The sequence below is a fragment of the Pararge aegeria genome, chromosome 4 (assembly GCF_905163445.1).
Source record: "Pararge aegeria chromosome 4, ilParAegt1.1, whole genome shotgun sequence".
Lineage (NCBI taxonomy): Eukaryota > Metazoa > Arthropoda > Insecta > Lepidoptera > Nymphalidae > Pararge > Pararge aegeria.
Genome location: NC_053183.1, coordinates 3,571,652 through 3,584,870, shown reverse-complemented (window position 1 = coordinate 3,584,870; position 13,219 = coordinate 3,571,652). Strand labels below are relative to the sequence as shown.

At 36.0% G+C, this 13,219-nt stretch overlaps 1 protein-coding gene across 1 annotated transcript; it reads right to left on the bottom strand.

Annotated features, from left to right (window-relative positions):
- Nucleotides 1-460: 460 nt before the first annotated feature.
- On the bottom strand, nt 461-2,191 carry LOC120637898 (keratin-associated protein 9-7-like). The gene is made up of 2 exons (XM_039909954.1): nt 2,117-2,191; nt 461-860 (listed from the first exon to the last, which is right to left on the bottom strand). The coding sequence occupies exons 1-2, from the start codon at nt 2,162-2,164 to the stop codon at nt 522-524; spliced, it is 387 nt and encodes a 128-aa protein (XP_039765888.1). The 5' UTR covers nt 2,165-2,191; the 3' UTR covers nt 461-521.
- Nucleotides 2,192-13,219: the final 11,028 nt, after the last annotated feature.

The window sequence follows — 13,219 nt, the reverse complement described above, 5'->3', positions numbered from 1 at the left end:
GTTTCATTGGTAACTTAAATACGAAACAAAAATATGTGTAATGTATTCTATCTCATTCCCTCCTATACATGTGTCGTCTATAAATTTGTTTCTTTCTTGATCGTGAAGCATTGCGTTACAAGAAGTTTAAAATCACAACGATTCTAATTTCCCTTCAATAATTATTATAACACAAAGCAATACAATATAACTCCGTAGTGCAGTACAATTTATCAAGGAGATGAAAATATTGACACAAATAAAAATTCATCAACAATCAACACACTTATACTAAAACTTTCTAATACGCAGGCGCAAACACATGCATTAAACACATGTGTTCTGTCTCATTCTCTCGCCGGCTGAAACCTACACACTTTTGTATTTGTGTCTCTTACCTGTCGTTTTTCCGTTGCATCCGGTTTGAAATCACAACGATTCTAAAGAAGATTCACTTCAAAAAAATAAAATAAAGTAGATTTTAAAGCAATTCTTTTTATTTTCTTACTTACATGAAAAAAGAAAACATGTATGTTTTTTGTTTAGTAACAACACGATTTGACTACCGCACACGTCGGGTACTCGACATCCGGAAAGTTGTAAAGGGCCTTCAGGCACTGACATTCCGGGTCCATACACGCATTCTCGCAGGACTTCATGGTAGAGCAGGTTTTCATGCAGTCAGATATAGGGCAGATGTTACAGGCAGGTTGGCAAGGTGTGACTGGCATGCTGTATGTAGTTTGGCACGTATTGGGGCATGCACATGGGGTAACACATGAGGTTGCACAAGGGGTTGCACATGGGGTTGCACAAGGGGTTGCACAAGGCATGTACACGGCCACTGGTTCACATCTGTTGATCCAGTAGGCGTCTAAGGTCTGGAAAATAAATAAAAATAAAAAGTAAAAAAAATGCGTAAGTATGTCTCGCACCGATGCGGTGATAGCCCAATGGGTTGGACTTTGACATCACTTTCGGGGGGGCGAGTTCGAATCCCACAACGCACCTCTAACTTTTCTAAGTTATGTGCGTTTTAAGCAATTAAAATATCACTTGCTTCAACGGTGAAGGAAAACATCGCGAGGAAACCTGCATACCTGAGAGTTCTCTATAATGTTCACAAAGGTGTTTGAAGTCCACCAATCCGCACTGGGCCAGCGTGGTGGACTACGGACTTAAACCCCTTCTCATTGTGGGAGGAGAAACGAGCCCTGTGGTGGGCCGGTAATGGTTTGATATGATGGTGATATGGCACCGAGCTTGTCTCTCTTTCAAAGGGATTGAGTCGAATTCATTTAAGTAATTAAAATTTTAATAAGGAAACTGGTGACTCATTTCGTGACAGAGCTGGCTCATTTTTTGCACAAAGCGTCAGTCTGGCTGTTCAGAGCGGAAATGTAGCTAGCCAGCGTGACTCGATCAGTAACGAGTTACAAGTTTTATAGTAACTGACAATATTCTGTATAAGTGGAATCTGCCTTCCGAACCGGTGGTAGAGTCACGGACACTGACTTGACGTTTCAAAAGTACTTATAAAGTAGGCCTACTTGAAATAAATGAATTTTGAATTATTTGATTTTTTTTTAAATTAAATTATAATAAATAAATAAATATACTACGATAATACACACATCGCTATCTAGCCCCAAAGTAAGCATAGCTTTTGTTACTACTAAGACATCTGATGAACAAATCTGATGATGAATGATCTGATGAAAAATGTTTATGAATATAATGCACATAAATACTTATAATATACAGATAAACACCCAGACACTGAAAAACATTCATGTTCATCGCATAAACATTTTTCCAGTTGTGGGAATCGAACTTACGGCCTTAGACGCGGAAAGCAGGGTCACTGACCACTGCGCCAACCGGCTGTCGAAATTGATCAATAGTTGTAAAATCACTGCACAGTACAATAGTGAGTGTGAAACATAGTTTTCACATTCCGTTGTTTTGAGATTCAATCCTGTCTGCAGTTCTTATGACTGCTTTTTTTTTTTTCACACTATTCATCATCATATTAACCCATCACTGGCCCACTACAAGGCTCGGGTCTCCTCCCACAATGAAAAAGGGTTTAATACGTAAAAAAACAAGTTAGAAAAAATAAAGGATATGTAAATACCTTGCAAAGACCAACAAGTGCCACAACAAGAAGAAAAAGTTTATGCATTTCGATTTGTTTACAAAAAACTCGACAATTAACTAATGACCCATTTACCTGTATATATATAGGAGCATACAGATATAATTGTTTTCATTCAAATATTGTGAAATGCTATTATTTCGAAACAATTTTTTTTATTCGATTGTCTGAACGTGAAATAAAACACGTTCGTACCTAGTTCGATGCACCATGCTTGATAAAATTGTGAAATATCGTTTTACTCGTATTTTTTTATTCTTTTAATATTCATTCATTGTTTTGATAATTAAATATCAAAGCTATGATTATCTGCTTTCCATTTTAACTACTGTAGTATCTATGTCCCTGGTTCCAAGAAAAACAGATAAAAAACACAAACAAGCGATTGGCCTTGACATCGCTCGCGTACAGCTTACTGCCTATTGGCGCAGTGGGCAGTGACCCTGCTATCTGAGTCGAAGGCCGTGGGTTCGATTCCCACAACTGGAAAATGTTTGTGTGATGAACATGAATGTTTTTCAGTGTCTGACTGTTTATCTGTATGTTATAAGTATTTATGTATATTATTCATAAAAATATTCATCAGTCATCGTAGTACCCATGACGCCAGCTAATCTTACTTTGGGGCTAGATGGCGATGTGTGTATTGTCGTAGTATATTTATTTATAAAAAAAAAAACAAAAACAAAAAAACTTACTTAAGTTAATCTAACATACACATTCTTTCTTGATTTTACAAGTTATTTTCACCTTAAAATTTAATAAAATTACTAACCGTTATCTGTTCCAAACTAATGAAATAAGGATAGACCCAAAGACATGTGAAATCCAGCAATCCGCACTTGGGCAGCGTGGTGGACTAAAATCTTCTCATTGTGAAAGGAGACCCGGACCCTGTAATGGGCCGGTAAGGTTTTGATTATTTATTTATTTATTTATTTATTCCCATCTTACATTTTTGTCATTACAGGAAAAAGTTATCCTAATACGACAATGCAGCATGTTATGTAAATTTTAATAATATATATAACTATAGTGTATATGATAAAATCCAAATCGCTATATTTGTGAGTTCACTCAGAGTGCAACAAAATAAATCCGTCTTCTCGGCTATCACATTGAGCCGTACGGTACGTATTATCTCGTCTTATCTCATAGAAATATGTTGAGAATAAGTAATGTAATGGAGCTGTACTGATTTTTAGACCTCCCTGGCGAAACGGTGAGCACTGTGAATTTAACACACATACACACACACACACACACACACAAACATACACAGAGACACGCATACTTATTTTGTATATTATAGGTTGTTATTTTATTTTTTTTATTATCATTTAAATTTCTTTATAACATGTCTGTCCTTTTGTATATCATTGTATCTCTTATTTTGTTTGTTTACCTACCTTCATTTTAATGTATTTTTAAGTTTATTTTAATTGTAATGGAAGAGCGGAGTCTTCTGACACAGGGGTAGTGCTACTCTTAAAAGAACGCTTCAGCGATATATTGATGCCACTTTGTTTCATACCGGAATAAACTATTTTTATTTATTTATTATTTTTTATTTTTATTTAAGTAGGAGGTCTCGGGTTCGATTCCCGGCAGACGCAATTTGGGAATTTGTTATTTCTGAATTTTCTCTGGTCTGGTCTGGTTCAGGCTTTGGCCGTGGCTACTTACCACCTTACCGACAAAGACATACCGCTAAGTGATTTAGTGTATCGGTGCGATATCGCGTATAAACGTATTAGGGGTACGACTACTAAACTCCCTAACAGGTTAGCCCGCTATCATCTTAGACTGCATTATCACTTACATCCAGGTGAAATTGCAGTTAAGGGCTTACTTACTGGGCTACGGCACAGACTAATACTACCACAATATAAATTGAAAATGTCTGGCCGATTTCCTTATTTTAGGTCTTCCATGATTTACAACAAAATCCCAAAGTATATTACAAAAGAAAGGAAAGAAACGGTGTTTAAGCAAAATCTGATGAAACATGACGTAGAGTATTTTTATGACATAGACGACCTTTTTAAATATGATGCTAAGACCTCAATTACATGATATCTTAATTATTAATTTTGCAATGCCCCGGCGGGGCGTCATGTCTCTTATATATGTACATGAAGCAATTAATAAACAATAAACAATAAACAAAACTTGTAGTAGAATTAAAAAAAAACAGCCAATTAGTTTCGCACACATGTTCCCCAAACATTATTAGAGCTTCAGGAAGCAAGAATTTAATTTAATATAGGTACTAAGTTGCCAGATAGCTTTCCATATGCTAACGTATATGCACAAGTTCCCTTGTGCATATACGTTAGCAAATTGGTAATTCAATATTGATAAATGGATAATATAAACGCCGGGGAGCGAAATTAAATCAATTGGAGAATAGCTACACTTGTTCGCAAAAAAGGGGTTAAAACTACAAATTATATTCAAACATTTTTTTTGAAGTATACAGGTAATTCATTTAATAGAGGTACTAAGTTGCTAGATATCTTTCCAATTAGCCACCGCATCTGTAAAATGGCAGGTAATTCAATACTGAGTATTTTTACTCATGTAGAGTAAAGTACGCTTCACAACGCCGGAGTGAGAGAGAGAGATGTAATCAAATGGAGAATAACCACACTTATTCGCATTAACAAGGTTTTCTCAACTAAAAATTATATTTAAACTACTATAACTATACTTACCTCGGACCGAGAAGCGGTGATAGCGCATTGAGTTGGACTTCGACTTCACTTTCGGAGGGGGAGACTTCGAATTTCAGAACGCACCTCTAACTTTTCAAAGTTTTGTGCGATTTAAGCTATTTAAATATCACTTGCTTCAACGGTGAAGGAAACCCTGCATAACTGAGAGAGTTCTCCATTATGTTCCCAAAGGCGTGTGAAGTCCACCAAGCCGCACTGGTCCAGTGTGTCGGACTTAACTCTTTCTCACTGTGGGAGGAGACTTGTGCCCTGTAGTTGCCCGGTAATGGGTTGATATGATGATGATGATACGTACTTCTGTGTAAACTACAATTTTTTTATGTTAAACGCACCTATACAGCACTGCCTGTGTCACAGGTTCCCCAAACATGATTAAAGCTTCAGGAAACCGAAAATTCATTTAATAGAGTACTACGTTGCTGGATAGCTTTCCAATTAGCCACCGCATATGCAAAATGGCAGGTAATTCAATACTGATTCATGTGCAATATACGCTTCACAATGCCGGAGAGAGGGATAAAATCAATGAGAGAGTAACAACACTTATCCGCATAAAAAAGGGTTTCTCAACTACAAATTATATTTCATAAATCACCAATAGGCAAATAGAGGATTCTGCTGCCTGTCCTTCGTTATATTCCCTGAATCGCCTACGACATGCGCGGGAAGTGCTGCCGTCACCACACTTAAAATCATATTTAAACCACAAATTTGATACACACACAGAAGAAGAAGCCCGTGTGAGGCATTTAAATTCTAAACTTCTTGGAAATTGTCTTATCCGGCCAAGACCGCAAAGCGATTTAGCGTTTCGGTACGATGCCGCGAAGCAACCCATTATGTGGCGTAAACACGTCATATAGCAGGAAAAGATGTCAAAATTTGCCAACTCTTTACAAATTTGTAACATGACCCTTAAATAATTGAGATACACAAATTTCTTCTTTTTTAGGTGCCTCTCTAACTAGTGAAGGTTGGCCGTCAGTTTTTGATACTTCGCCTTTTCTCTCGCGAGGCTAAACAGCTGGGCGGCACTCGCGATCCCAGTCCACTCTCTAATGTTCTGCAACCAAGACTTCCTCTTGCGACCGATGCGTCTCTTTCCAGCAATTTTGCCCATCATTATCAGTTGCAGTAGCCTGTATCTGTCATGCCTAAACACATGCCCTAGGTAACCTTGAATTTATTTGGATTATTTAGTTGAAGCATTTGCTTGAATAGGGTACTTAATCTATCCATCTGTGTTAAGGTGTTTGACTTCCACTAAAGTGCGGAAAAAGAAGAAAGTTGTAAGTCAAGGGAAAGATTGTGGAAATATCCAATATTAGATTATAAAAGAATATTTTTGATTATTAAATTCTAATATTTAATAATCAAAATTTATTATTAAATATGCAGTTAAATTAGTTAATAGTTTATTTTGCAGTTAAACAGTATTCAGACTGATTAGTTTGTTTTAATCTAGTACAAGCCAGCCCCCGACTACAATATCACCTGTCTAGTGATCATGCAGTCCAAGATGGTAGCGAGCGAACTAGATAAGTGTAGCCATACCCTTAATCGGTTTTTACGCGACATCATACCAGATCTGTATATCGCTTAGCGGCACGTCTTTGTCGGTACGGTGGTAACTAGCCGCAGCCGAAGCCTCCCACCAGACCAGAACAGAGAAAATTCAGAAATAATAAATTCCAAAATCTCCTTTAACGGGAATCAAACCCGACCTCCAACTTCAAACCACAGTGCTAATCTCTGCGCCATGGAGGTCGAAGGCCATGGAAAATTACATATGAGGATTAAGACGTTCGCGATGTTGACACAAGTCGCATTGATCTACACAGAGCGGCATTTTGTAGGACGTGATCTCAGCATGCCCTGCGAAGTTTTGCTCTGTTTTTTAAAGCGATACTTTTCCTTTATAGAAAAGAAAAACTCAACACCGCAGATAAAGAGTTCGTAGAAAATCGCAGGTAACTATCTACCTATTAAAAAAGTCTCTGGAATTTTTAATAGAATTCCATTTTAATTTCTTCTCTACCGCCTCGGCTGCATCGTTAGCATATTTCCGCCCCGAGCTAAATAATTAGGAAACCGTCTTCGATATGCTAATGGTGGGGAAAAAAGGTTTTAATACTCACTTTTATGCCGTAGGTATAACAGGAACTGGATGGAAATTTCAATTTAACTTACTATCGGTTTTTATCTCTTATGAGTACGCTCGTTAAACATATAGACTATAGACTGACTATTCATAAATAGACTGTATAACTACTTCGTTGGTCTAGTGATTAGCAAGTTTAACTGCATATGTGAAGTTAATAAATATTTAGCATTTATTAACTTCACATATCCAGTGAAAAAAATACATTAAAAAATATTCGTCACATAATCACATCAATTACCGGCACAGAGCCCTCTACAGAACACAGGTCTCCTCCTACAAAGGGGTTAAGGCCGTATTCCACGACGCTGGCCCAGTGCGGATTGGTGGACTCCACACACCTTTGAGGACATTATGGAAAACTCTCAGGCACGCAGGTTACCTCACGATGTTTTCTTTCACCGTTGAAACAAGTGATATTTTAATTGCTTGCAAAATGCACATAACTTTAAAAAGTAAAGAGGCGAAAGTGGAATTCGAACTCGGCCCCCCGAAAGTGAAGTCGAGCTACTCAATGCGCTATCATCGCTTCTAAAAAATATTAGTTTCACAAAAATGGTTTCTTTTTTTGACGAATGAAGTATGAGAGCCCTACAGACATAAACTACAACATCCCCTCTCACTTAAGCCAAAAGCTCCCTTGGCGACTACGCGTCGAGAGCACGTCTACTTTTGTAAAGGCTTTCCAGTTTAATCCGCCTGTAAATCCTCAAACATCTGTTTGAGGTATGAAGGCCGTTTCTCTCCGTAAGCGAATCCATTGTCGGCTTAACTCAGGAAGGCCAGACTTCATTAGACCTTAGGTACATCTGCTTAAAATATCGTTATATTAATAAATAATAATAAATAAATATACTACGACCATACACACATCGCCATCTAGCCCCAAAGTAAGCGTAGCTTGTGTTATGGGTACTAAAATGACTGATGAATATTTTTATGAATAATATACATTTTATTTTATTTATTTCTTACAAACATAAGTAGATATACATAGGTGACTTGATGTCCTGAAGCTCCATTGAGTTTGTATGGACATTGCACAATCCTCTAATGTTAAACAAAATTTTAAAATTTAAGCGGGTAGGTGAACAAATACGCCGCCAGCAGGTCGAGATACCGCATCATATAATGTAATCCGCCAGCGCATCCGCGGCGCATAGGCATATTACAGGTTGCTCCCAGAATACGATTTAAATATTCTTGAAATTTCTGGAAATACTTTCATAAATACTTAGACATACATAAAAACACCCAGACACTGAAAAACATTCATGCTCATCACACAAACATTAACCAGTAGTGGGAATCGAACCCACGGCCTTGGACTCGGAAAGCAGGGTTGCTGCGCACTGCGCCAGTCGGCCGTTCACTTTCTGAACTTTTCAAAAATCACAAACACAACACATCCTTCCTTCGTCCTTAAGAGTACAGACTACCCTCCAGTTGTTAATTATTCACACAATACAATTTAATTTTTAGATCGTTTGAAAAAGTCTTAAAATTAAATTTATATACTAGTATTCCGGGTGATAATCAATTACTGTTGCAGATAAAGTTTTGCGATCACAAGATATTGATAAATAACAGATCTCCTTCTTATATATTTTTTTGTTTGTATTTTTGTAGAAATTGTTGCAACAATAATGTTTTATTAGCTTTTGAATATTTCTTGTAATATGTGGTTTACGCAGTTGACGCCGCAGTGAGTAATTATTTGTACTATGTATACCATTGTGTAATGTGATACTGTGCTGTTGTTTGTGAACCCAAATAAATAAATAAATAATTTCCCCAAAGTTACTTCATCGATCAACCTTCCCTTCGAACAAGTCCGACATATTTTCTACTCCATTACCTTTTTTTCCTGCAAATAGGGTAAAAAGAAATGGCCCGTTGTAAACGGACCATAATTCCTGCCCTCGGGAGTTCATCTGATTATTACGAAATTCATTCTTTATTCCCGGTCGAAAACAAAATGGAAGCAATTTCGCGTTTCCTTTAATTTTACTTATCTTTGGCAAAAATATACGATCGCAAACAAAAAGAACGCTTTGAACTTTTCTTTAATTTTAACTTCATTTTTAGTTATAACGGTCCGCATTTATAACGGTTTTTTTACAAATCACTTGGAAAGCGTTTGTTTTCTTTTAGCCTATGTTACTCTCAATTCTTTCAACTAACTTTGTGCCAAAAATCAAGTGGATTGGTTGCTTAATCGAAGCGTAAAGGCAGGTCAAACAATCAAACACAATTTCACATTTATAATATTGGTAAAGAATCGAGTCGCGGTTTGTTCGCGTAATATTTGTAATAAGTCCATAAAAACTTTTTTCATTGCCATGTAATCTTTATTCCACAGTTTCCTTCCCTTGGGTGCTATTAAAAATTGCATGTTAGAAAGTTTTCTTTTCACTACAAGCTACCTCTTGACTGCAATCTCACATTGGTAAGTGATGATGAGGTCTAAGATGGTAGCGACTAACCATGTTGTATGGCAGGGCCTTTTGGGGTTATCGTACCGGAACTTAAAAACGCTTGGTGGCACGGCTTTCTCGATAGGCTGGTAACTAGACACGACTAAAGCCTCCAGACATTATTTATAGATATTGATATTTTATTATTTAAGAGGTATTAGGTATACCTATTATTCATGCGCTAACTTTTTAAACAAAGAACTTTCATACAATCTTCCGAAACCCGATAACCCTTTTTGAAGTAGATATTCAACCTTCTAATATTTTTATATTACTAGCTTCTGCCCGTGGCTTCGTCTGTGTGGACTTCAGAATTGGGTCTTAAGCTTTGCTAGTTAACAATTTTCGATTTTCCCTCGTGAACTACTTAAGGAATCGGGTAGCCTATGTTCTTTTCTATGTCGATGCATCCGAATTTCATCCAAATCCGTTCAGCCGTTTTGGCATAATGAACAAACATCCACACCTTTCACATTTATAATTTTAGTAGGATTAATATCTTCTAATTTTTACAGTCTTTTACTTTGATCCATTGATCTCAATCAAAAAAGTATGATTAAATGTTCTGGAAATTATATTAAAGCTTGAACGCAAGCCAAAATACGTAATACTCTATGGAAATCATGTAAAAAATAAAACACTCAAATATATAGTCTTAACTCTCGAAACGCAATATGTAGATTGTCGCGAAGCTGAAACTCAAATATTGTGCTGTTGACAATTGACGGTGACATCGGTAAACGCATAAAAAAATACGTACATGCGCACTAAACCTGTATTAGGACAATTAAAAAAATATTTAAATTTAGTGATTAAAAAAAACTTAGCATTTTTTTATTGTTCACGTCCTACTAACATTGACTTAATGGAAAAATTGAACGAGATCACCGATTAAACAACGATGCCAATACAAAAGACTTTCATTTCTTTGAAACAAACATTTTCTCGCGTACACAAAGCCTGCCAAATTATATTGAGACCAATTCAACAGCCATGAAAATGTAATTGTTTTGGTCTGTAGGTACTTATTATCTGGGCGGTAATTGGTATACAGAGTTTTTGTAGCTGTTAAGCCGCCCGAACTGCCTCGTTATTTTTATTATACTACAGACGTTGACGCAGTGTATTAAGAAAATGTTTTTGTATTACTCATGCGGGTAAAGTAGTATCTTGACGCTCGCTGTTGCGGTTGAAAAAGAACCGTTTGCCCATTTTAAAATTACGCGTGAGATTTTTCATAAATAAAACTGTTATTTGAGTGCGACAAGTTTATTTGTCGCACGTAAATTATTCGTGACACACGCAAATTTAGATAAAATTGCTAAAATAAAAAAAAATAATAACAAAAAAAACACAATCGACATATTAAAACTGAATTGAGGTTGACGCGTCTGACAGTTTAATTTAATAAATAAAATTGTAATTAAATATATCGCCGCATTTGTAATACAAAATAGTATGTGCGACTAGTGCGACGTTGTCGCACTTGTTGCACAATATACTATTATTTGATACAATTCTTACTTATTATTATATACAACCGGCTCAGGCTTCGAACGGATGTATATAATTTGAATTTGTTTTTCGGTAGTTTGAAAGTTGTACTCGCTTGTGCCGCTTTTTAAATCTCTGATATTCTCTAAGATATAATTTTTTATGAAATAAAAAATAGTAATAGTAAAGGACAAATTTGATCCACATGAAATGCACAGCGTATTTAATGTATTTAATTGGGTATAATAATAAATAATAATTTATTACTATTATTATTATATTGTATTGTCATAGTATATTTTAATATACTATGACAATACACACGTCGCCTTCTAGCCTTTGGGGCGTAAGCGTAGCTTGTGATATGATGGGTGCTAAGATAACTGATGAATATTCTTTTTAATGAATAATGTACATAAATACATATAAACACCCAGACACTGCAAAAAATTCCTGTTAATCACACATCTATCTATTTATCTATCTATCACAAACATTTTCCATCGATCCCACAATTGGAATAAAACTGTCTTGTTTAAAATGGCTTTGTAAATAACCTATTTTTTTTTGTAAAAGATAAAAATGGTTGCTGTGGGTTATCCTTTTAACTTTTAACATATACATTTTCGTACATCTTATGAAGGTGGATAATATTGTAGTACATCATTTTTATCTATCTCGTAGGGTTCAGCCGTTTGAAATGTAAGCGCAAAAAATGTGTTTGTTTCTCTACCATATTATGCGTGTAGCATACATTTGAACTTCCTCTTGAATCACTCTATCTATTAAAAAGAACTGAATAGCTTTAAAGATCTAAGCTTTTACAACTTGTAAATGAAAACTGAAATAATACTTCAAAGGCTGTAGAAGTACATTATGTACTGTCTATGAGACTTATCTGAGAAAGCGAAAACCAAATAGTTTTTGAGTAAACCACTGCCAAAGTTTTTACTGAAAGAAATCAAATACAGCCCTAACATCACATGTAAAATTAAAATCATGTGGCTGTTGCCCCGACTTCGTACGCGTTAAATTTGGATTTTTGAAAATATTTAACAGGATGAAATGCATCCTGTGACTGTCTCCAGGATTCAAATTATTTCCATGCGAAATTCAACTAAGATAAGTTACGCCGATTTGCATGCTATGTTGGCATCGAAAGGGCACAATTGTATGCACATGCCAAATAGTACCTACTAAAGTTTACATTAGAGTAAGCAGTTGATTGTCAGATTAACGAACTAAATAAAAAAAAGCGGTCATGATATTCGTCGGTAACATTAATGATATTTGTTTAATTATGCGTTTTTCTTTCTTTTTCTTTGTTATGTAAGTACCGAATATTGTATTCCTTTTTTTTCCATTTTATTTTTCTTTTGTTTAGCAGCTAAATATCACAAAATTTGGTTGTAAACAATGAGTGTCTTTTGTGTTATGCATCCCGAGTTAGACTTTAAGTGGGGTGTACAACATTATAAAACAATTGTTAAATGTGTCCATATATTAAGATAGGTTGTATACACGTTGGCTTCCTAAATAGATAAATAAATAATGCCGATAATTTTTACCATCGATTTTTCTATGATTAATATTCCAGATGCAAGCTTTATGTGTACCAAATTTGTATCAAAATCGGTTCATCGATTGAGCTGAATATAGATAACAAACAGACACAATTTCGCATTTGTAATATTAGTATGGATGCCCCACTGGTATCACTCGATCTGACTTTTGTTTTAGTAATAATTGACGGACTAAGTAGATGGGCCACCTGATGCTAAACTGGAAAGCCATCGCCTATAAAGATAGCAACACTTCACAGGGCACGCAAGGAGTACGTCCTGCAACATGCCGCCCTGGTAGGTGTTAAGTCTCATGAGCCTTTAATTACACCGGCAACCACGCCCTTCAGACCGGAACACAGCAAAAATGATGCTTAACAGCAGAAATAAACATGCGATAGTACTTCCCCTGACGAGCTCAGTCACAAACAACTTTATTCCTACAAAAACTAACTAACGCTACGTTATGTTATTCCCGAGCCGGGAATCGAATACAGTACCTCGTGACTGGTAGTCGACTAGTAAGTAAATTTCGACGATTTCCCAAATTTAGTAAGGGTCTGTGGAACACTTAAATGTTTAGATTTATAGGAGAAGAGATCTAATAAAAATGTAAGTGCCTCTGCACATCATGCCAGTTTAAAGATGGA